The 27,025-nt window shown below is 37.5% G+C and overlaps 1 protein-coding gene across 3 annotated transcripts in view; it reads right to left on the bottom strand.

The window, feature by feature from the left end:
- MAN1A1 (mannosidase alpha class 1A member 1) overlaps positions 1 to 27,025 on the bottom strand; it is a 151,803-nt gene that overhangs the window by 30,024 nt on the left and 94,754 nt on the right. For all 3 annotated transcript variants that reach the window (XM_056344518.1, XM_056344517.1, XM_056344519.1), the window contains exon 6: positions 939 to 1,062. In XM_056344518.1, the coding sequence (XP_056200493.1) occupies positions 939 to 1,062 (124 nt within the window). The remainder of the gene's footprint in view (positions 1 to 938; positions 1,063 to 27,025) is intronic.

Genomic DNA, 27,025 nt, shown 5'->3' with positions numbered 1-27,025 from the left:
ACAAAACTTATTCCAGTGCTGACAATGGTATTGCAGCAATGTCATTCAATCCTTTAAGTTTGGTACAACAAGTATTCATTTTACATTTCACCATCACTTTTACAGCTACTGCTAAATATTTGGAGTCTCATTATTAGATAGATAACATCAGTTTTAGCTAACATGGGGCAGTTGCACTAAGAATACAAAACCAAAACAAGTGGAAGTTTCAATTAGGAAAAAAAAAAAAAAAGGTAAATGATACAGTCTATTATAAAGAACATACCTCACTGACTACTTACATACCAAAAAGCAAAGCAAAATTGGTTAGGTGGGAATTGAGGAAAGGAGAAGAGCAATTGCTGTTCACAGCTCACATAAAAAAAAAGTATCCAGGAGACAATGTCACCAAATTTTGGAAGACTTAGTAAGCACAACTTTTTCATCAAAGGATGTTTTTTTAGTTTATTTTCTTGCCCCAAAGAAAGTTCAAAGCACATTTCTTTAAAGGTCAGTGGGGTAGAAGGGGTTTCAGACCTCCCTGACAGCAGTGATATCATACAGCATATTGAAGACTAAACTTGCTGAAATCACACAATGTAGTCATCACATATTAACCCCAATATAATAATTTTTGTTTTCACCACATGCAGGTGAAGTGCTGAAGAAAGTTTTACAGTCCGATTTTTTAATGTGATACTAATTTAGAACATAAACAGAAATGGTATATTTCATAGATCCGAGTAAGTGCTAGATACAAGAAGATGCATCAAAATGATTTTGGAACAGATTTTTGAATAGAAAAGCCACGCAAAGGTGATTAGGGAAACATCCAGAAAATACCTACTTCCTGTGATAAATGCTTTCGACTGAGGAAAATCCAAATCTCTCCTCAGAGGTATTAGCCTCCTAACACATGATTTATCTTTTACAACATGATTTTGACTGAACAGTCTAACCTTTTCAGCAAAGACAGGATTTCCAGACAGGTGGCTCAAGTGTACGAACTCCAGATGCAAAGTCCCAAATTCTGCCAAAATGCTGCTGCCGCCAGAGGCCCACGGCCAATTTCGACCGATTCCACTAAGATGGGGGGAAGAGAAATACAGAAAATAACCATGAGAGTCTATGATGCAATGCTAACAAATCTGACAGGTAGTAGATATACTGTTATCAAGAGAAGATAATTAATTTAAAATGTACTTAATAACTGCATAAGGAACCATGCTTTGGCAGCCTTTCATGACTTCACCGCAAGACCCTGAGTTACTCTGGTCCAGTTCTTGGGCTTGTAGAATGGCTTCTTGCAACAAGCCAATCTTTTAGCTCGTGAATAGCTCCATCACACACATCACTGTACCACTGTTTCACTGTACGATATCATGTTTAAAGACACTACAAAACCCACTGAGTATGAGAAAACATTCCCCTGTTAAACATAGGGAAAACAGGTGAAGTATGAGAAGTTTTCTCATACTTCACCTGTTTTCCCTGTATTTAACACAACCTTCTCCAATTCTAACTCTTCCTTCTGCAGTGCAATTTTTTATTAACTTAAAGCCTATGCTGTATATATGCATTAAAGTTAAAGTATTACATGCAGTATTAATGCCTGAAAATTTAACAGAGTAGGACATGTAGGCATTGTCTGGCCAGGGACTCTTACCAGGATGAGTAACTTCAGTTTTAATTAAGACCTAAAGATGCTTCACAGCAAAATTTATCTCAGTTTTTGTGCTGAGTGTAAAGAAAAGCACATTTATTGCTAAATCCCCACTAGAAACTAACGATGGTTGAGATTCAGGACTAGAAGTCTGCTAAAATTTCATTACAAAAAGGTGGTTTTTTCCCTTGAAATTTCCAGCAGCAATATTCAGAAATAAACATGAAATTAAAGAAAAGCCAGTTATCTTTTTGGAGCATCTAGGTGAATAATGACATATTAGACCATGAACGTTCAATACAAATACACTTATTAGGTACTAGAATGTCTTCCTCATTTTCAAGTTGTAAACAGCATTAAACACACTCCATACATATATAAAAGATTGGTTTTACTTCCACACATAAACAGCCACTACAGTCATCAGTTAGCACTTGCACAACCATGAAAATTGGGTATTCTTCCTGAGTTAAAATATGACTCATATTATGAAAAAAACCAAAACAAAGCAAAAAACCAAGAAACCCCATCTTTAGTTCATCGTGCTGGAAGTCCTCAGTTGTATTAAAATTTCTTTCTCAAAAGGTCAACTATCTGTAAGCGAAATTTAACTGATACAATGAAATTAAGACTCCATTAAATTGATTTCCCCACCAGTTACATTAACATATTGTTTTGAGATTTCTGCCACACACACACAAAATAAAAACAAGTCATTAAACTTTAAAAGCAGAGTAAAGGCTACAGATAACACATTTTGTGTTCTGCTTAAATGTTACGGCTCTAAACTGCAACACCTTTAGCTGCCTGGCCTTGAGCTGAAAGCACCATTGGAACTCACTCAAGTGCCACCAAAAATAAAGCCAGAATATTATCTCCTGACAGGCAGACACATATTGTCCCATTTCTGAAGTACCATAGCATCTGTCAAACACTCCCCACAGGTATGCTATAGATTTTCTTTTTCCCACATCATAAAGCGTTGAAGTGACTAAGCTTATCTGAGTGCTGAGTGGAGGGAGAACTTGGGAAAGCAAAAGGAAAGAGCTCAAATGAGGCTCCCCCAGCTGACCATAAAGGTGCAAGAGGCTGGCACACATGGAAGTCCCCTGATGCAAATGATTGGCCAAAACTCCAAAGGAGAAAGATGTTTCTAATCTCCATTGCTGCAGACAAAATCAATAACATAATGAAATCAGGGTGCTGCAAAGATGCACGCAGTCCAACTTTGATATGATATTTGTGTGACAGAAACAGAACACAAGTTTTATGGGATCTGAATATCTCATTTTAAGAGCAATCTTTTGACCTTTGAGGAAAGCAAAAGTGAAGAGAAAAACCCACCTGGTTTACAAGCTGTCTGGACTTCAATCCACCATGGGTCACAATTTTTCCAAATGGTGACATAAAAGTGTGAAGATATTACAAAAAAGAGGATCAAGGTGAGTACTGCAGACAACATGTCTGGAAACCTCATCTACAGACTGGAGAGCTTACACCTACAGACTTGTTATACACCCAAGAACAGGTGACAGCTCTGGGACACACTGGCCCAAGTTCTGCATAACTGCTGACTTCTAGATGAAAATATTTTAGTTTGTTTCCAAATCATCCAGATTAAAAGATATGACATAAGATACTATGGGTAAATAAAGCTCACCAGATTATAAAGTGGAATATTTTAAGGTTTTGAAAAGTTACCGTGTCATGGCAAAAGCCCACTTTTTTTCTATTATTTCTCAGTAAATCTCAAAGTGGAAACATTAGGCTGTTCCTGCAGCAAGGGGCCAACCAAACTTGGCAGAAAACATAATAAAGTCCCTACTTCTATTCCACCACAACACCTGCTGATATCAACACAACCTGTCAGAACATTTTGATGTACTACGTTTTGTTAACCAGAAAAATTTCCAGTCATGGCTGCTGAGGTTTTCTGCATGCAGTGATGTGCTTTATCACAAGTGGAAGATTCTTCTTGCTTAAGATGGTTTGAAAACTATAAACTTGCATTCTTTACTCTTAATGCAAGGAAAGTAGAAAGAAACACCTATGTTGCATCTAAGTACTACTTAATGTAGCTTTCATTGTTTTCAGTTGGGACGGCTGATTAGGAAAAAAAAAGGCGTCAACATATTTCTGGCAAATTTGCAAAATAACAAGGATATCTGTTGGTTTAGTCTCAGATGGGTGCTCTAAGTCAAAACTGACCAACTCGTTTCAACAAATGGCAGAATCCAAGAAATCCAGTTCAGTGCCTTAACTATTTTTCATGCAACCTCATACATTCTCTCATATATTGCACCTTTGGAAGCACCAGAACAGGTAAGTTTTCCATATTCTCTCACACTAACTGGAGCAGCCACAGTATTGCTTCTGGTTCCATTTAGCTCTATCCTTATTTGAAGGTGACAGCCCAGCACGCACAGCTATGCAGCCAGCTCCTGAAGGGTCACTGCCAGAGCCCGGGAGATAGTCAACAAAGCTCTCAGCATACCGAATAAGAGAGATTTCATACTCTCTGATCTTTGATGAGACAAAGTAGACTTTGGCTTTTGATTAACAGTCTCTTGACTTAAAAAAATGAAACTGCAAAGGCTGCTCTTCCCCCCCCGCCCCCCAATTTTTTTCCTAAATATTGTATACTTTTTGACAAAACAGACCTTAAGCAGCACAGAACCTGAACAGATGAAGGGATATGGTGAAATGGAAAAAGAATTCTGTGTCAAGGATTATAAACAATGAGTACATTTATAAATCACTAGGTGCCCTAGAAAATAACATGCCATAAATAAGTGTAATAGCTCCGTAAATCTTAATAACCAGGCATAGTATAATACTGATTTCTGCCCATGCATGACATCAGACATCCAGTGTTCCCAACTCAGACATTTTTCAAGCTCTTCACCAATATTATTATTGGGGTGACCAGAAAATTCTCCAAAGTTAAAAAAAGTCAGTGCTAGGTACCTATTTACTCTTCAGCCATAAAGTCAATGCTGGGTATCTATTTATTCTTCTGTTATGTATTTATGGGCTGTCTTCCTGAAATTTTGAGATGCAAGCCTGGGGTCTGGTGTAAGGTTTTATTTCTGCTCCAAGTTTTAGCAAACTATGTATAACATTGCAAGTTCTTACAGTTTTTCTTCCAAGGACACCCATTACTCAGGTCAAGAAACCGCAGTAGGTATCTGAACCCAAAGAATGATCAAATTTGGGGGATTTTCAAAAGGTGGCTTGCGGCTCTGTTTGTGAGCTGCACAAACTTATGTGCAAATCACTCGTTTCAACCAAAGCAAAAATCTGTAAAGCACTGAAAATATTTTGCAGCTTATTTTCACTCAGTTATTCTTCCAAAATGGTATAAAGTCCCAGATGCCTTGTAAGCTGACAAACGCACTCTTCAGAAAGAGATAGATACGTACCACCACTGGCAGAAGACAGCAAAGGGGGCCCAGGTATGACACTCACCCCTTTTATTAGCTGCATTCTGTTACCTTGCTTTCTTTTTGTAATTTATTTCGTCACTGTATTTTTCAATTTTATTATGTTGATACTCACTACAACTTGTACTAAACAAAACTCCTTCTATATACTTCTGGAAGGAAGGAAGAAGCCACACTACTTAAACTTGTTTGAAGTTCCAGACCAGTACTAAAATAATTTCAGTTTACAGGGTACTATTTAATCATTGTGTCTAAAATGACATTGTTTATACTACTTAAAATCCATTGAAATTTCTGTAAAATATTAATAGAACTTTAGAGCTTTCTTCTAAATCATTATAACTAGTGTCATCACCAGCATTACGTAATTAACTGAAATTTGAAATGAGGATCTGAATCAGAAAAGTGTATTAAAGCAGGACCATCATTGGTTTATGGTATTTCCCATTTATTTTATACACTTTGCTACTGAACACTGACTGCCACAGAATCTGTAACAGTGTTTGTAATTCCACTGTCATTCATTCTCAGGAGATATGGGTCTGACTGGCCTGGGCTGCTGGTAACTCAGCTCAGTATCTTTCCAGTAGACCACTGCTGCTCCTTCTGTACTGGGAACAGGAGCTATGAGATCAGTATCTCTTCCAAAATGTACAGAACGTACCAGGAGAGGGAACCACAGAGGAAACATAAATATGTAAAGTTTTTTTCCTTTAAATTACTGAAATTCAGAGGCACAACAATATTGACAAAATTTTTTAAAAATTACATTATGTCCCAAATATATACAAAGCAGCAGGTAATTTTCAACTGAAAGGAACAGCAAATCCTCAGGGAAACTGCATAAATACTTCAAAGGGTCAAAACACTCACCAAATCAAAATTTTGCCATCAGTGAGCAGAACTGTTTCAGTCCCTGGAGACAGTTTATTATTCCCCAACCTTTCCTGGAGGCTGCCAGGACAACTCCACAAGCTGGAGGCAGAGACCTCAGAACTTCAATGTTTAATGCAAAACGTAAAAGCACAACCTAATTGTCAGTATCCTCCTGCAGACTTAGCCAGTAAAAAAAGCAAAAGGCCAGAATAAAAGAGCTCTAGCAGCAACAATGTGAAAAGTCCAACAGCCACAGTTGCAAAAGGTTTCAGGATTAAATATGAAAATAATTCCCTATAGCTCCTTTGGACTGCACTAATCCTGATCATTTATGCGAAAAAGCTGCTCCAACTATGACGGCAGGTGAAAATGCAAAACACTGTGACAGAGAAATGAGAACATGGCACTACGAGGGGTCCATTTAAATTCCCCAGAGCCATGAGACTCAAGCTGGAGCATACAGGTTGTGCCCTGGTACTTCCAGGAGTGCTGAAGGAACAGGGGGATCTGCCCAGAGAATACAATTTACAACTGAAATTGGTTGGGCTTCATCTTGTTTTAACAGGAACCTGCACAAGCAGATGCCCAGCCCAGCCTGCAGTCCCTGGGTTGCTTCCCTTGCTCTGCAGCATGAGCCACTCCTCTGACATCCATTAGGGAGAGGGACCTTCCCAAACGGAGGTCAGGAAAAAGGGGGAGGGTGATGCAAAGGCCACACAAACTTTCCTGCAGCTTTTTTCTCTTTCTTCCCCCGCCCTGTTCCCCAGGACCACTTCACGCTTCTTGAGTCTCAACCCACAAGTGTAAATGTCTTACAAATAAAGTAAAATTACCAGCTTTTTTTGTGAAAAAAACCGTCATCCCCCGCTTCTCCTCCAAAAGGACGTCTGTGGTCCTCAGACAATTTTGAAAGCATAATGATCACTTTTCCATGTTTCAGCCTTAAGATCACAGCCACAGGCGATGAGGCTGCACGGCTCACACCCCAGACTGTCATTCAGCACATGGACACTGTGCACCAGAGACGGGTCTGACTGCAGCGAAGATGCAAGAGCAGTGCAACTCCAGCAAGGGCATTCACAGAAATGAATCTCTGAGGCTCCCCCGACAATCAGTACAGGGAGATAACAAAATTAAATCACTTCACAGAGGAGATTAAGCTGAAGGTGGAGTCTCTCCTTTTACAGAGCAAACCCAGGGAGACCAGCCTCACCTACAGTTACCCCCTGCCAGGTGCCCAAATCTCCTCAAGATTTCAATTAACTTCACAGGTATTAGATGGATTTTTTTAACTCTTTACAGGCTAATAAATATAACAAAAAGTAGGATTGGAGTTAAACACTTTGTAATGTTATATTCTTACTTCTTAAATTTTAAAATAAGGTTTCTCCTAGCTCACAATTTATTTTTAATGGTCCTTTTTTTGTACTGGTCACATTTGCATGACATTTTTATAAAATATTGCAAGATAACTTTTGGCAGATTAAATTCAAAAAATAAATACAGAAAACTTTTCTACAGTACCGTGACATGAAAAGGATACCACAAAGTCCATGAATCTTCTATACATAGCCAGGCAAAGCCATACAGACAGTGCCACATATTGTGAATTAGTAAAACAAGCAAGTTAACATAATGCATAATGTCCAAAATTTCTCTCATAGATATAATACATGTCAACTTATTATTATTTTCTCTGCCATATTTCAATCCAGTGAGAAAAATGTCGAAAGGCACATTCCATTTTGGCAGAATCAGTCATGATTTCTATGGATGGCTTTTTTAAAAAAAAAACAACCCAAATGTATTCCTTTTATAAAAAGTCAGTATAACTACATAATGGCCAGTCATTGCATTTCCAATAAAGTATTTATACATTACAAAAGGCTTTAGTCTATTTCTTTTCTGCCACTACCAGTCTTTCATAATATTTTAATTTAATTAAGTCAACTGAGTCTCCTTAGAACAAATTAAGTCAGTAAAGGGTCAGATTTTCATTTACATACTCAGTACCTATTTTCATTTTAAACAAAATATATTTAAAAGATTTAAGTTGCTATAGAGCCCTAGATGGCACAAAATACGTCAAAATGCTAAATGAAACTTAATTGCTTTCAGCATTTCCTAGGCAAATGACTGAACTCAAAACCAAACAGTTAAATATACTTTGTGACACACACCTCAACATAAAAATAAGAAAATAACAGAAGAAATATTTCATGGACACTATAGCTGCATACTGTGATCCTGATGCCCTAGCTAAGGGAGTCACTACGGCAGCCAAAAGGATGATACTCAGAGGTTATTTTCATAGCATATCTAATGTTTCATGCATGACTTAGGATTGCCACATCTGAAAACGCTTTCATAAGAATGATTTTTTATTTTGCTCTGAATAGAACCATTTGTCAATATGTCACAAAAAATAAATTAAAAGCAGCTTCTTCTCTTCCCAGAAACCAATGCTGATCATTAGACACACATCCCTTCCCAGCAGCTTGCCAAGAGAGAAGCTAAATTCAGGACCATGGACCACACTGGGAAGTTAAAGGGGGATCTGCTGTTAGAAAAGGTTCTCTTCATCTTTCTGCTTTCAGTATTGCAGCTAACTAATAATGCTATTAAACTATGGGTTATGATTTAATTTATAAAGGAAATGTGATGAAGAATTAAATTATTTTATTAGAGGCTCATACTTTTTAAAACAAACAAAAACCCCAACCACAGAGCATACAGGCAACGCTTGCTAAAGTTTCAACTGCTGTATTTGATAAATTACATTCCCAAAAGATTATTTTTTTCTCTTAATTTTCCTTCACCTACCACCCCCAAGAGTACAACATATGGGATCTTGTTTTCAGGGCCTGTCTTCACAAGCACTGAAATCAATGATTTATTTGTTAAGACTTCAAAGATATTTAATATGTTTTTCCTTTCCCCATACCTGGCAAATCATCTGAACACCTATCTAACAGAAGAAAGATAGAAACACAGAAATCCCACGTTTGTTTACACCACTGGTACTCAACTCTTCCACCCAAGTCTAGTGGTAGAAGCTGCCAGAACAGCACCTTGTGGGCAAATTCAATCGGGGGAACCTGTGACAGGGCTAGCAGAGCCGCTGTGCACTTCTAGCCCCAGTAGCAAGTGTGAAACATCTTCCTGTCCAACTTCTAATAAATGGCAATTAACTTTCTGCAGCCTACGTGGTCCCTATCTCCCCCCAGACAGCACCAACCAAGGCAGACAGACTTCTACTGGAGATCTGACTTTTCCACTGTATCCCTTTCCTGAGAAAATAAAATAATTATGATCTGATTAAGCATCTCTCACACAATGTCTTGACAGCTGGAGACAGCAGAAAAAGAAACTTAAATCAGCTAGCCAGCCTATGTGGTAGTTTTTGATGTCTGTTTTATTCCACTTTGTTAGGAGAATCATTTAGGCAAATGCTAACAGCTGGTTAGTTTTTCAGCTGTGACAATGAGTGTGTAACTACTGCCCTTGCCTAATCATTGCCCAGCTGGTGGCCTCCTGCTCCACTCAGTTGCCCTCTCTGAAGACTGACTGACACCAGCTATTACCTGGTGAGGTGATTTCCAGGGATGTTGATTTAGCAGGAGGCAGCAGACTGTGAATTAGCACCATCAGCAACTGCAGTACGAAAACTAACAACAAAAGTGGTTACTCAATTTTACAGTACGACAGGGAATTAAAAAAATTCTGTGCTGTAATGTCAGACAGAACATGAATGTTTTTTTGACTGTAACAAGTGAGATAATTAAGAGGCATAGCCTCAAGAGCTATTAGTTTGAGAACATTAATTTTATTTATCTGTCTAGTCATATGCAGTATCAGCATTAATATATGCTGATCTCCTGGCCAGTTCAGTTCTGCCAGTACAGGAGATGCATCCATTTGTACTGAAGGCACATGCACATCATTATCTGGCTGGAAATGTGGGTGGCTGACTGTTCATCACACGAGAAACTACTAGCGCAGCTCCAAATATATGCTAATATCAAACAGATCTTAAAACAAGATCCCTCCTTTCCTCCATGAGGTTCATCAGGTCCTTCAAAGGCAATGTATGTGGCATGCTTTCTAATCCAAACATTACAGAGATGCCCACCCGTAAAAGGGCAGTAGAAGCAGAAATGGTCTCCTTGCTCCCCTTGTCATTTTTAGGAAGTCAGGACCAGTCAGAATAGTTTTGTAGTTCTTGAAGATTAGTAGTTGTTTTAGAGAACTTACAGTACCTAGGCACATCAGGTGCACTATCTGTGGTTAAATTTTTCAAGAGCAAAAGTTATCCTCCTCCCAATATTTTTGTCCCGTTTAGGGAAAACTACCTAGCAACCTTTGAAGCTATCCTAGAATGGTCACTATTTCCTTACTGTACTTGAGGCAAAAGGTTAAAATGCTCAACAGTCATGGAACACTATCAAGTGGGCTGATCTTCCTCCAGGTGACCATCTGACAGGCAATTTCTCTTCCGACTGGACAACACAGCAACAGAGACTGAAAAGCACCGTTAATGTAAAAGCAGAATTGAGCAGAAGGTGCATGAAGTACAAAATTTCCAGTATCAACTTGTGCTGTGGCCTCTGCCAGAACAGATCCCCACCTCTCAGAAGGATCAAGTTAGCAGTGGAGGAGGTGTTGGAGAAGTGTGCATATAAACACACAAGGGAGCCTAGAGAGTTATGCCTGCTCCATGTCCAAGTCACAGTCCATGAAACCCCACTAAGTACTCTTCACTCAGTAAAAAAAGATATTGTTCAATGCTACCATGAAACTTACTACCATGGCAAGAGGACCAGTGCCTCTGTGGTGAAATGTACTTGCTCTCCTGGGGAAATACTGAAATGAATGGGAACAGCGGCAGGGGGAGCAGGAGGAGCCAAGACACAGGTGGAGACCAAAATGTACGGGAATATCAAGACGAAGAAGAGACAGTCTCATCTGCCTCTGGAGAGCAGCAGAGAATAAGTGAAGGTCAGTGACATTGCTCGTGGGAAGATCATGCTTTACTGTACGCATTGAAGCCTGGCAGCTACTGAGAATAAAAATAAAACACTTCCTCCATGGGCTCAAAAAACCACCAGACACCATCAGATACCTCTTCTGTGATCTAATACATGGTTTCTGAACGTCTGGAATTAACAATACTGTATTGATGCTTAGAATAATCGGAGTATCTTATTCTTACCGGTTCATTCAGACTGTTGGACTGCTTTTTTTTAATGTCAAATTCCCGTAGCATTTCTCTGTGGAAAAAGACTGAATTTCTGTAGGACTTTACAGGTAGGGCTTGTACAGTCCTTTCCTTATGGCTGTCTGCCCTGTGACACTTCTCGCGTTACTGGTGCTCTAAAGGAGCATCAAAGCTTATGGAACTGGCACCCTGCAGTAAACCAACAGAGCAGTAAGCTCACACGTACGCACCCACATGGAGGAGTGTGAGAAAGGGAGAGACAATTATTAGCCAAGCAGTACATGACTTGAAATGTCAATATGAGACATGTCAAGTACTTAAAGGTAACTTGCAGTGTCACCGTCTAAATCTGTACTAAAACTGTACTTGCTACTGTAATGATTTCTGATAAAAGTTATCTGAGCATGGCACAGACCTACATGTCTCCCACAACACACTAATGAATAAACTAAACAATTCATGTTTCCTATTACTTTATGCACTAAAGGTTTAATTAATCAATTCCAAGAGCTAGGAAAGCAAGAGGGAATACAACACAACAGAGCAAGGCTAGAGATAATAAGCACCAGCACAGACTACTTTTAATCAGGTCCCTGAAGAAAACTGAAAATAACAGGAAATCAAAACTCATGAATGGAAGTCTACAGTTCTGCCATCCATGCAACAATAAGTTACACGGTGTAAAAGACGACGGTATTACAATAAAATTCCCTACTGTAGCAACTGGTATAACTCAGTGTTAGTGACAGTCTAAAAAATCTTCCAAAACCAAACCCAACTAAACAACCAAACAAAAAGACCTTCCATCTGTAAAAAAACCTCAAAAACCAACAAAGCAAGAAAAACTCCCAAACCTCCTGGTTCTGAGAAGCCAATGGAAAACACATTCTTAGCAGATTCACTGGGAAAAAAAAATTGAGTCCATGAGAAAGACCATATATATGTTCTCTTCTTCTCTGCCATGCCTTTTAATACTAAAAGATGAACTAACCTTGTTTGTTTAACTATAAAGCTTATTTTGGAACTTTACATTTCACATTAAGTAAGAGTACTTGCTGCCTTAAACCACCTCAGCCATGGCATCAGCACTGTCGATCTACTTTGCTCAGTACATCTCTCTGTAAGACTCTGCATCCAGTTTTATATCACTTTTCAAACACTCAGCTTAAAGGTTATCTTTTTTTTTTTTTTCTGCTGAGGGTTTGCTGTAAAACCCCCCTCCACACTGATTAGTTCATTAACTTCTGACTTCAGTGAGTTTCTGTCTCGCATCAGCATTCCTTTACTAATAACTCCTATTTGAGCTTTTCTAAATTATTCTTGTACCATATCAATCGCATTGTCCAAGCACAAATCAACTTTACTAATTTCCTTTGTAAAATAATTTGTTATGAGGATGAGTGTTGAGCAGTTTGCATTTGGAAGTGACTAGGTAACACAGAAACACTGTGGAAAATTGATGCTAGAATTCAGAACTTGCCCATTTCTTTTTTCTTGATGTATTTGTTGGTTTGGGTTTTTTTTGCTGCTCCTCTATCTTTCTGCTCCCACAACCCTCATCTTGCTCTTCCACTCAACTTCTGTGTTACCAGATATTATTCCCTCTGCTGTCAGTCACTTGAGATCTTCAGGTTCTCTCCACAGAGCCTCAAGTAGCAGCAGCAAGATGCATTTCTATGATGGAGATTCTACAACAGTGGTCACCTCCAGTTCAGCTTAAGGACACTCACAACTCAGTCAAGAATATTAGTGTACTGAATTATTGTGAAAACAGTGGCTTCTCTACCAGATGAGTCAGAGTCACTTTTTCAACGCCACTAATGACCTTCTGGACAGGACAAAATCTGAGTATTCGGTCTTTTCAGTCTGATCAGGGACTTTCCAGAGAAGGTAAAGATTCAAAGCATCAAAACAACGGATGGCAAGTGACAGGCTACATGAAACTTCCCAGTCCCTAATTCCCACTTTCCAACACTAATTTTTTAATACCTAGATCGCCCTAATCTCAATCTCAGTCATTTTAAATATCTATCACTCTTGTTTATCCAATCATACTCATTCCTTACCACCAGACAGTAACTTTAAACAGTGGTTTTAATCTTCTACTTTTCTGAACTCAATTAGCTTTTATTGGTTTCTCATTTCAAGAAAATATTTTAAGTGGATTCACAGGCACTTAAGAAGCCTTTCAAAGCCTTTAGTCACATTTATTGTGCTTGATATTGCATGTAGTACCATTAAATGTTTGAAGTGAGAATCAAAATCATGACACTAACTGCACGGCTCCGTTATTAAAAATAATTGGCTGACTAGTTGCAAAGGTCTGTTTTAAGCAGTTTTGTAGCTACTATTCATTGTGAGGAGCCTACGCCAAAGGCTTTCTGACTGACAGTCAATTATTTCTCCTTTTAATACAGCTGTTGGATCAACAGTGGTTTCAGATACTGGACAGCTTGTCACACAAGACTTGCAGCTGCAATACTCATCTGATATAACGTTAACTTACAAATGCCATAAATTACACTTGCATATGCATTTGCAGATATGTGTATCAACCTAAATGTACAATACAGAGACACCACTGTTGTCAAGTGAAACCTCTCCCTTCAGTATCTGCTTTCACAGATGCTGTGACAGCTGTATGAAACACTACTGAAATGGCATTCTGGTTCACTGAAAGCGACAGCTCTTCCAGATAAAAAAACCTGAAGTAGTCTTTTTCAGACTAGTGTTGCTAAAGACATAATCTGTTTTGACAAATGCTTTAAGAAAGGTATAAATGTCCCTTTTTTCCAGTCTGCTTCAATCTTCTTCCTCTTTACCGACACGTTGCAGTGTCATATAAATCCATTTGTTCTGGGATCAGATAAACATTTGTTTTTCTCAGTGCCCATCACTAAGGGCTTGATCCTTACTCACAGCCAACAGAAACACTCCTTCCTGGTGGCTTCAAAAGGTACTGATCAAGCATTAAACTTCTGTAATTGCCAATATTGGAGAGACCACAGGTGAATATGAATATGGGGAATCCATAGTGTATAAATTCTTTCCATTAACACCATTCAGATTTGGGAACTGAGAACTGGTTCTCTTTCTGGAAATGAGTAATACGATGTAAAAAAAGACTGTTTCAGTTTCTTTTCCCAGCACCTGACACATTTGCTATGCACATTTTCATCCTTCAATGCCTATCAATTTTGAAAATGAAGATCTAAGTCAATTACTTTAAAAAAAGAGAAGTACGCACTTACGTGCAATTTACAGGTTCCTTTTCCCTCACTTCATACATTTATAGAGATACATATTATTCAGGGTGTACCAGTCAATTTAACAATAAAGAGCTATCCCTATTGTCCTCAAATGACATTAGTTTCAGGCGTATCGCTAGGCTAGTGGAAAACATCCATGTTATTTATCAGTTTCTGATTCTAAATGTTATGCTTGTGCTCCAAACAAAATGGAATATGGTTTAATAAACATGACATCTGATTTCATTGGATCACATATGTACAAATGAATCAAGTCCCTCGTTGTTTGTGTAATCAAGGAATATCAACCAATGGCTAAATCATGATCAAATTCATTAACTAAGGTATGATTAAATAGGAATATTTTCTACTGTATAGCAGGCAGATGGACACTCGCCAGCCCCTCACCCCAATCTAATACACACCTGATTTTCACCTGAGGAAAGTATCTCCATCACACTTTTCCTGTGGTACAGTCTCTATCAGCTGTTATTTAGCTGTGTTCCACCAAACCAAAATTTCACCTTTAATTCACTTGTTACTTCATGCAACAAATAATTCTACACAGCTGCTTCTCATGTTATAGATGAGCTATTTACAAGAAACCAATGATGCTGACTATCTCAGATAGCAAGGCACAGCACAATACAGCTTAATCCTCAGATATGCACTAAAAATTATGATCCAGGACAATCTGATTATACCATAAAGAGAAGAATTAAAAAAAAAGGACAAACATTACCTCAAAAACTCAGCACAGCCAGATTAGGCAAGACTTGTATTTTTAAAGAAAAAGTAATTTTGTTCCATAATCGTTTTGCAGTAATCCATGCTTTAAATTACGATACAATGATACCTTCAAGTAGTGAATATCCTGAAGAAGGAAAAGAGTTTTCCATCCAGTTACCTAATAATTCAATAGAGTTGAAAAAGGCAGAAATACCTACGCTACCTTGGCAGAGCAGAAAAATAAGAAGTATCAAACATTTCTTCTAAAAGTACTTGTTAAAAAAACAAGATCACAATCCTCGCACTCATGACCACACTTAAAGATGTTCCTTGGAGGATTCTGTAAACAAGATTATCAGATAATAAAGGGGCTGGCATCAAGTAGTCAAATAAGCTTTTCTTAACCATAATGGGATTTTAATCAATATAATGAAAGTAAGATAAAGGATAAAGTGAAATCAGCATGAAAGGATTACTATTTAAAATGATAGAACAATCAAAGGCTCACAAAACCCCCATGCTTCTGGAATCCTTGGAAACCCGCTGGAGATTATATGTGTAGTTTTTTTTCCTGCACTGGCATATACTGTTGCATTAACCGTGTTGAAAAAGCTTCTCCATATTGAACAATTTACACAGGGAAATTAGCTTGCTATTTTTCTTTATCAAATTATCAATAAGAACAATGATGCTATAGTTTTACAAAGCATTTAAGAAAATCAAGTTTATACCTGAATTCTAGGAAAACATTTCCGTAAAGGTTTTAAATGTTGCTTGTAATGCCTCACTGCTTTTAATGGCTTTAGTGCAAGAATATGTATTTTAAGCTTCTTTTTTTTTTTCCTTTTTTGTATTTCCAGCTGTAGACTGGAATAATATGGTATAGAATGGAGTATCTTGCAAGGATCATCATGTAAGAAGTGGCATACTTGTTCTTCAACTAAAATTAAGACCTTGTCGGGAACGGAGTATATTCTGGATAGATATGGCATATTGGTTAGTTGTCTTGACCCTTTTGAAAGATAGTAAAAAAAAGAATTTTTGGTCAAGAGCACAATTATCTTCTGGGTACTAGAGAAACTTTGAACTCAAAAGCCATCAAAATAAGCTGGTTTTAGGTCTCTTATAAGTAACTTCAAATAGAGTCTGTTGACTCTATCAAAACGATTTAATTTCTTGATTCTTACAATATTACAAATTTGTGAGTATGAGAGCAACACCCTGGTCCAAGTCAAAATGATCAGAGCAAACACAGAAGTGGAGACGGCTCCCCTTTCTCACTCCCGTCTCTTTCAGGTAGACAGACTTCCAAAGGATGTCTGATGTGTGGGTGAATGCAGGGATCGAATATAAAGGCCAGGATCCCTTGTTCTCCCTAAAAGGCGAGCACAAAGAGCAACTTCCGCTGGAGCTGCTATCTCTGTGGTCAGCAACAGGTCTTTTTCTAATCCTCTGAAGTACCTAAGACATATTTAGTCAATATGTGACTGATTATCGACAAACCAACTTGGCTCACACACAAAAAGCTATACAATTACAAAGGATCATAAAAGGAAAAAAAGAAAAAATAAACCAGTTGTTCACTTCAAAGAGGCTCAAGAAATACTGAAACATAGTCTCCCATATCAGAGGATCAAGTACTGATGTGGTATAGAATAGCATAAAACATACATAAAAGTGATGGGGATGCCATGGTTTTGTCCAACATTTGTCTTCTCTTTCCGTTGTGCTTGAGTGAGAGGAAACAAACGTAAGTGATACTGACCGTACACCAGAGCTGCTCTGATAAGACAAGTATTTTGGTGACTCAAAAAATGTGTATGGAAAAGAGGTCTGGAGAACTCATGAAGAAATCTAGGATTAGAGTTTGCTACGGAAGCATCCCCAAAAGCTTGGAGAAGCAGGTATGGGGAAGGAGGTTTTAGAAATGAGCAGGCTGTTAAGCGGAAATGCAAACAAGGCATGTTGTGAGCTGTATGACATGGCTTAAATGTCAACTGAGGAATGAGGGTGCTGAAGGGCATATGTTATTCATTCATGGAAAGGCCTTCCTTGACCAGCTACAGACAGACAGCGACAAATTTTAGAAAGCTTAGAGAAGAGTAACAAGGATTATGAGGAACAGAGAAAGTATTGCCCCAGGGCTGAGGGCAGGAAGAGTGATCTTGTTAATGGATAATGGGTTAGACATGGCAATAGTCTTCTTCCAACACGTAAAGGGGGATAAATCTTCCACCAAAATAGTGAAGTATTTAAGTTCCACGCTAGACATCAGAGAAAATAACAGCCACCCCAGAACACTCCCAGTAGTGAAGATACAGAAGCACCGGGATCAGCTTCCTTGGAAAAGCATGGAATGTCCATGTTGCAGGTCTTGAAGAAATGGCTAGACGAACATCTGTCTAGGATAACTGAGGCACAGCTTAAGTGCTCCGTATTGGAGCATATGGATTGATGACATGACTTCTGCCTTATTTTCTGTCATTATTTAATTTCTGAAACCTCCCAATAAACTTCTGATAAAGCAATACAAAGCTAAATCATACATTCCTGATGAATTAAAGCTTGTTTACTAATAAAAATTTCACAGCATCTCATCTCTGTGTATTATCAGAGTAGGGAAGCAAGTAAAGCTCATAAAGAGTCCTTTTTGAATTTTTAAGCTATGCCTTATCAAAGCATCTGTGGTACATCATTCAGAAGAACCAGTACGTCATGCAAAAATTGGACAGTTTAGACTTCATTAAATGGAGTAAAAGGAGCAAGATTGAACCACTGTCCAAACTTTAATCACTCAAAAGCAAGCTTGTGAACTTGTAGTTCTCACAAAAACCTTGGATGACAGTAAACCTTAACCATACAACAGGCTTAATACTAAAGTGACAGAATTAAGTCTTCAAAGACAGGTCCAAAAGCCATTAGCTGTTAACACAATGCTGACTAAAACATAGTTAAGCAAAACTCAATTAATTTACAAAATGAAATCTGGGTAGAAGATCGAGAAAATAGTTAATTTATGGCTTTAGTAAAATATCATGCCATGATGTGAAACAACATTGCTGAAAAACTGCACGTTCTAATGTCTGTTAGAAAATATTAATTTGAAAAGAATCAAAATCAAAATGATAAATTTTTTAAATCTTCTTTGCTCCAGTAGATTTTGTTATCTAGAAAGTATGCTGTATGACATGAAATGGACAACCTGAAAGGTCAACCAGAAAGACTCTCAGATTTGCTGCACCAACCACGATTTGCTGGGATATATTCAAAACACACGAGCCTCACCAAGGCTAAGGACTGAATCAAGACATTTACATTAATGGGCCTTTGACAGACTAGTACTCATTTTTTTCATACAACACACAACATGAGCACCATAGCAAGATATATAGCATATGGATACCATTAAAGCTCGATTATAATGAATATTTGCTCATTTATTTCTCTAAGCACTACTGCAAGGAATGTAGCAGCAGTTTCATAGATGTCAATTGGAAACAGTAGCCTTTCATTTAATTTGCTGAAAGATTGTTCCCTCCTATTAACTTTCTCATAAAGATGTGTCAGTGTTGTAACAATAAAAATGTAATTTTAACATGAAGTTTAAACCAATGGAGGCAAATTTCTGGAACAAACTGCTTAGGTGGCTCACAAGCCTCTTTTTATTTCCTACTCAATAGCTCTGAAACTACCCCACCATTGTACAAATCTCATTTTGTCTTTACCCTCTGCTATCCGGATTCCTACTGTGACATCATGTGTTTATGGCATTTACTGCTGAGGTTTTTTTTTTGGTGTTTTTTTTTTTTACTACTTGTTAGTGGGCAGCAGATTCTTTAATAGAGAGCAAAGTGACTATTCTGATAAGTCTTTAAAAATTATATTAAGTTATACCATATCCTCCAAGCCAGGTCTACTCAGTTAGGTTATGGTGTACTACAGTGAGCAAGGTCTGCTCATCAAAAGCAGCAAACACAAGGTCACTCATCGTTTAATGTGAGATTAGAGCAAGAACACCACATATTTTGGATGTTGGCTAGGTGTGTCCACCTAACTCAACACTTAAAAGAGAGTTCACATCAGCCCACAGGACTAAGAAGTCAGGTTGCATGTCTTCCACAACATAAAGACATGCTCCTGCTCTTCTCTGTCCTTACACAAGTACGCCTGTAATGAGTTAAAGGTCAGTCAGAGCAGAACATGATCATGGAAATTTTGCTCGTTGGGTCCGTCTTAAGGTTGAGTAGCCAGGCATTAGCTCTCTGCTATAGTAATTCCAAATTATATGAAAATACTAGGAAAAAAAATAGCAGACAGCCAGCCTACACAGCATCTAATAATCACCCTAACACTGGCAGGCTCCAGTAGCAAAAGTCACACTCACTTGAAAAGCTCACCCTGCCATAACATCAATATGATAATGCCATACAGTTAGTTTGAACACATACAGATTTTTTAGCAACAACCCATTGCAAAATATCATACACAAAATCCAAAACGATCTCAGCAGATACAGATTCTATGGTAATCCTCATTTCTCCTGATGGAAGAATTCACCCTCTTCTTTTATGGTTTCTTCCTCAATATGAACATCATGCTGGCCATCATAGCAGAGACCCAAAGATATGACAGAGGATCGGCTTTCAAAGGTATATGTACATGCAACTCATCAGCAATCAGGAGACAGAAAACTGTTAGAAGTTTTTCTTAAAAAAAAACAAAGAAAGAAAAAAGACATTAAAAGCCAAACTATCTATCAAAACTGGTCAGAAAGATTGAAGTTTTGCAGTTAACACTCCATATCTCTCAGTACTATGAGGAAAAACCACCGACAGCTACAAAAAGCCTTGAGGCATTCATATGTATGACTGAATCTGCTTTTGGAGGATCTCTTGGACTTCACTACACACGTCAGTTCTGCAACCATCCATTTCATCAGCACAGCTGAATGCATGACAATACTGGATCACTTAAGGTTATATTTTATGCTACATATCTACAAACTAATTCTGTAATGTGTAATCTTTGTCAGTCATAATACCTGGTAGTACATGAAAGCACACAATGGAAATATAGCTGATCTAACTGAAAGTTATAGCGTGATCAAACTGATTTACAGTACTGGAGTGACTAATTCATCACAGAATGACTTCAAAGAACACATAAGACACTTCAAAATATCTCTTTCTCCAAACAGCTGCATGTCATGTAACTATTCTTAATTTGCCATATGCAAACTGAGCTTTATTACTGTGAATGCTCATGAAAGTTCTGTTACACTGGTGAGTGCAAAGTAAACACTCAGCAAATATGAAAATAAAACAATACAAAAACTTAAGATACTTTCAAAATGGTTTGAAGCAGACAAAAATAATGGAAATACGAATTGTTCATAACCATGTGTCTAAACAGAAAAAACTACCAAATCTGCTATATTCTTTATTAATTTAATTTGTTCCAAAATTAATTGTTCAATATGACTAATGCAATAAATGATATTGTTGTCCATTTTTTATTTTGAAAATCAAGCTAATTCATTCAATGACAAATTTTTGATAGGGAGAACAATATAGAATATTTCAGGATTCTAAAACCATGACACTGACATGACACTGGCTCTGAAACATAAATTAGAAGAAGGCATAAGATGGTAAACAGCACCATGCAGTATTCACAGACATTAATGCCAACCAACAAACCTCAGATAATTTTCAGGTTCCAAGAGGTTGGGCTGTTTGTTCAGTTGTTTTTTTTGTCCAGAAGTTATGCGTGAAGCAAATCAAATATGAGATCTGCTTGAATCTTACTCTCTACCACTAAACCAGAAATTCCTAGTAGGTCCTTTATAAAATTTCAAGGCTTTTATTTGATTAGAGTGTCAGTAACTCCTTCCTTCCATCCCTTATATATTTTATTGTTGTTATGGCATAATAAAATATTTTAATTTCTGCTTAAAATCTTTGATCTGGCTTTCTCTCTGTTCAGCTTGAGCTGGATCAAACAAAAGACATACAAGGCTTTGCTTTCCTTTAGGTATCTGAGACCAGATTTGTGATCTCCACATGTCCTGAGAACAAGTAGATCAATGGTGTAGAGCAAATACCCAGCTTTAGGCACTTCTGTGTGTAAGCATAAACCACAGCACAGCAAGTAGGGAAGACTGGGAGAAACACCTCAAAAGCTCACTCCTGCGCTGAACTAACCTGCTAATGAAGAAATCCACATTGATTCCTTGATCTTAATTATTCACAAGCCCGTAAGCCATAACATACCTACCACCCATCTATCAGTATGATCAGACTGATTTAAGCTGTATAGCTAATGATTTCTTTTAAAGGAAGCAATAATCTTCCTAAAAGAGCTAAAGCATGTGTCCAAGAAGTGAAAGACCTCGGTTCAATTCTCCTGCTGAGGAGGTTCAAACCCATGCCTGCTAAACTCCTGGGGAATGCCTTAAGTACTAAGCAAGTGGCTGTTCTGGCAAAGGCTGTCTGTCTTTTCTCCTGTTGAAACATGTCACAAAACAATCGAAAGGACAGATTCACTGAGCTGAAAACTCCTGGCTTTTCATCTCCCAGAACACCTTCTCTAATGCATTCCTAATGAACACTTCAACAACAGCAACAAAGGCCCTAAAACAAGACAAGCAACCCCCCCATCCAAAGTCTTATGTAAATAAAGTAGGTTTTTTAAACTAGCTGTTCACTAACAGTGTAAGGATACTGAGCAGTTTTGGATGGTTTTCAGAGTCTGATCTACATAATGCTTTATGCTTTTTCCCCTTAAATTGTTAAAAATAATACTAAAGATAAACCCTATTGGCAAGATTACAGTGCTTTGTTTACTAGCATTATTCCAGGAGATCATATTTGATAGTATCAAAGCCAGCCAGACTGCTTAAGAACATTTTCTCTTATCAATACCACTGCTAGGATCCTAGTTCTAATTTTTGTTCAGTAGCATTTGATTTCCTAATAGATGGGAGGCACTGAGCATGGGGTGATTCACAGTAACCTTCACACCTCATAAAGAAGGCAAGGAGGGCACAAACACTCCCCCACTCAAGTCACCTTGTCATGCTAATTCAATACACCTAGGTAAATTCAATTTTCCCTTTGTGTTTCTGAAAAAACATTTATGGATAGGTTATGAAAAATGTGAACTGATATGAACATTACAGTAATTGCGTTGGTTAGGTTTATTAATTTGTCATAATTAAGTCAACAAGAGTTTTAGTAACACCATCATATTACTTGATTAGTTTTGAAAGTGATTATCCTAAGAACTCTATTTAATTGGAAGCATCTCAATTTACAGGGTACATTAAATTCTCAGTAGCATTTTAAGATTATTCAACATATGCAGGTCAATTACCAGTAATCACTGTTTCATACAACTGCTTCATAAAAAATTTCAGTACAACACTGAAAAAGAATAAAAGAGGGTTCTAAAAAATACAACTGAACTTCAGTTCACATTGTTATAGTAAAAGGCCATATCTAACATCTAAATTGTTAAAACCATTCTGAAACAGAAAAGATTATACAAATTTGAGCAAAGATTAAAGAACAGTTGACTACCTTAAAACAGATGATGATAATTTGTCAGGACTGCCAAATTACTGAATTGCACTAACTGCACTCACGCCCAGCTGCACATTAATTACCAGATTAGAAAGTTATAATTAATTTTCTTAATATCGCTACACTGCTTTTCTTCCTTGAGTTAATAAAAACAGATTGCAATCAATCTTTGTTAATTCATGCTGCAGAACAGAACTGCTGTAGCTATTTCCATATGCGAAAAGCGCTGCATGCATAGTTCTCGGTGCAATACCCTGCCTAGAAGCTGTACCTTCTGACATTTTAATGAAGTGTTGTAATAAGGCAAATAAATTATAAATTATAATTTGACTTAATATAGTTAGTAGAAAAACTACATAGGCTTAAAAATGAATTTTTAAAGAATCTTCTTAATGACAGAATTCAGAAATGGATAGTATTTCAGTATCTTTTCAACTAGAAAAGAGGTTTTACTTATAGTTGCATCGTTGAAAGACTTCACTGCTGAGACTTTTAAAATTTCTTCATCAGCTGACTTTGCCATTAGAAACTACTAAAAGTGCTCCATACCTGTCTAGCCTTCACAGAGAACAAATTGCGAGAAATTTTAAGAGCTAGTAAGGGAAAACAACTCTATAGAAATACATACTAAAGTTCATCAGAGTTCTGGTCAAGACTGTTCAGTTATAAATACTGTACAGATAACTAATGCAGCACTCAAGAAGCATATGTTTTCTCATGTCCATATCTGTATTAGTATCAAACCCCATTTTTATAAGATGGAAAGGATTTTTCAAGGCTTCTCATCTGAAGAAAGGAGAGCCAAGTAAAATCAATGCCCCTTTTTTCATTTTCCATTCATGCCTGAAAGATGTTTTATTTCTCCAGCCTCATTTCTGCTTAAAAAATACTTATTTTCTCTCTTTTCCCTTCTTCTAAAAGATAAGAACGAGTGTACAAATATGAGAATTATGACATAATGGCTTCCAAAGAGCAGCAACCTATTTTATTTTGATCTAATAGAAGTCTTCACATGGTCAGGTTTGGGTGTCAGAAAAGGAAGACTGAATATTTAATAGCAAATGAAGGCTGCAAATGTTTTGAGCTTGTGGGTTGTTTCCTTTTAAAAATGTTTCTAAAGTCTTCCAGAGGATGGTAAAAAACAAGTGATTCTGTATTTGAGAGAAACTGGAGACAAGCAGAGGAACTTAAAAACAATATACAGCCTTCAGCAGCAAAGCCTAGTACAACCTTTTCTGTATTTATCCTTTTCTCCCAAACTTCCCTAAAGAAACCCAATTTGCCTTACACTGCTAAACATTATTATGTTTTATATATATCTACATATATATAACACCTATATGTGTGTATAGATACATACACCCCGCCCCTGAATGTATACCAAAATATGCCTAAGAATAGTTTGATTATCACCTTCTAGAATACCGAAGTACTTGAACACCTTCAAGACCTTAAGGAACAGTGTATTATATGATAATATACTAGGAGAAGTAGGATTTATGGACCAACTCTTCCATAAAGCATCTTGCCTTAAGGCAGCAACTCTAGCATATATCCCATTTTGGGTGCTGCAGAGAGGCAGAGAAGCAGATCAACTAAATAACCTCAAAAATCTGAGGGAGGAGGGAAGGAGGAAAAGGAGGGGCTGAAAAACAGTCAGTCTAGAAGTCTCAGAAGACATATGTGGGACAACACCCAGTACAGTTCGCCAGCATTAATTTTTGCAAGCTATGAAACTAAAACATCTGAAAAAAAGACTCAGAGACGCATCCCATGGATCTGGGAAACATGATGCATCCAGGATTCAGATTCATTTTATACAACATGTGGGGGCAAGGGCAGAATCACAGTTCAGTAGAAAAAAGCTCCCATCAGAGCTGAAAATCATCACCAGTCTGCTTCTCCTCCAAAATAAAAATGGTTCAAAAGAGGACAGCCAGCAGGGAAGAGGAGTAGCAGGGTTAGAAAATACATAAATTAGAGCATGATCAAAGATGAATTGCAACAGTTCTTGATTTACAGAAAACATACAGCTAAAAGGCACTGGATGATCTCAGCAGCTTGTGATAAATACTTGCAACTTAGATTAAAGATTCAAATAAAGTCTGGATGCTAAAGAGACATTATGAGAAACAATGTAGCTATCTTTCAACCAAACCCACATTGACTTAACACTACGGTAATACAGTAACAATTACAGCACTACAGGTGTCTGCATTTACTGCTGATACTGCTTAAATACAAGGATGTGTTCTGTATTCAGCTGGGTGTATGAAGCTGGTCATCACAACCCTGAGAAAACGCAACCAACAATCAGCAATTATGTTCGCAAGGAAGACAAAAATCCTTCCATCATTTTAAGATTCCTTAAAAGAAAGGAAACCCTGCAAATCTCACCAAATGTTAAACATAACTGAACAATTAACAAATAATCAACAATAGTGTCTGTTAAAATCAAAATCCAAAAACCAATCTGCATAAATGTTCTTCTTATTCTGATATAATGGACTTATTTCTAAAGAAAAAGATGAAATAACAAATCAGCGCAAGATAGGTTAAGGTCATTGTAAAAGACTAAATGGAAAAGTACACTGGAACAGTATCTGATGTATCCATGAAAATGGGTATGCCATGAATTTCAGAAAAACAAAAGATGTCATAGGCAGTTATGACTAGTCAGCTGAAAATTAAACAGGCTTCTAAAGATGGCATTAAAAATGCCCATCAGGACTGGTATAATGAAACTGAAAAACACAAAATGCAAGTTTCAGAGTATTAATAGGATTATTAAGCTCTGTAACGAGAAGTTTAAGATTCAGTTAGCAACTTTTCTTCACACTCGTTATTTTAGGACAATAAGAATACAGAGTAACAAGCATTAGTCACCCATTTAATCTAGTGCTTATTTTGGAACTTTAAATGGTCCTTACTTTGGATGTTAAGGAAAAACCTCGTTCCTCCAGTCTTGTAACGCTGAACAGGTATCATACCCTTATACCAACGATTTAGTCAGACAGTCAAAGTATAGTGCTTGGTAGACCTCAATCCTTATTATCTACTACATCATAAAGATGCATAAACCAGAGTATGAAAAAAATATCCAAACAACCCACATACCTTTCCATTTTGAAATATTTTTAAGAATGACCTGCACAATGTGAGAATTTAGCCAGAGAGAAGTATTTAAGTAATTCCAGCTAATGTACACAAACAAAACACTTTGTAGATGCCTTCTCCCCTCTTCTCATGGTCACTTAAAGAGTTCCCTAATGAGAAATGAGTGATGGATTTTGCAGGCAAAAATCCCACAAATGTACATACATAGTATCAAATACACAAAGTAAGTAACTTGTGTCTTTACAATTTGTCAGTTAGAAAATTCTTAGGTGAAACAATCCTAACACAACTATAATTTTTAGATGACGTGTTTCACTGAGGTGATTTGAATTGTGGTGGAAGTGATCGAGCAGTGCTTGCACTCTATTTATTTAACAGAACCTGAAGTCTGTAAGAATTGATTCTCTTCCCTCTGAAGGAAGCCTCTTCCAACAGTCACATTTCATCTATTATAAGATTATAATTTACTGGACGCAGATTAAAATTAAGACATACATGATACAACCAATTGGAAGGGAAATGATCTCTAACCAGCGCAAAGATTAATGTGCCTACACTTAGGTGCCGGAGTTCCCAGCACAGTCAATACGGTGACGCAGGACAGCTCCATGGGGGCAGGCACCAGGCGTTTATTTCGGGGCAGGAGAACTGCTCCTTAAACTACTTTGTAGTGCCTGGCTCCCTAATGACTGTGATGGGAGCTAGCTCCTGCTGCGCTGGTAAAACATAGGAACATGTCTCATCTTGAACTGCGCCTCATCCTACACACATTTACGTGCAACTCCAGCTCTCAAATATGTTTGACAACTCAATACTAAGGGTTCCTTTGCATCTCCTAGGCAGTGGGAAAGGACATCATACAAATAACTCCTAATTATCTGCTAATACTGAGGTGGTAACAGCAGTTATCCAGCTAAAGCTAGAGCACAAGCGACACCAGCATCTATATACTACTTTATAAAATTTTATTTTCAATAAATGCACTTTCAAATTCTTGCAAGCAGATTTCTTTGGGGAGCAAGAGCATTTTGTAACTACCAGGAAGCCAACTGTGGATCTAATGCAACTTTCCCACACTCATCACTATCCACTCTATCTCCATGGTTCCTATATCCTATCACAGAGGGACATGTTAATTTACAACCAGACTAGTAGAAAATTTGAAGTAT

The sequence above is a fragment of the Falco biarmicus genome, chromosome 6, assembly GCF_023638135.1.
Source record: "Falco biarmicus isolate bFalBia1 chromosome 6, bFalBia1.pri, whole genome shotgun sequence".
Lineage (NCBI taxonomy): Eukaryota > Metazoa > Chordata > Aves > Falconiformes > Falconidae > Falco > Falco biarmicus.
The sequence above is the reverse complement of the archived record's forward strand: the minus strand, read 5'-3'. Positions and strand labels throughout refer to the sequence as shown.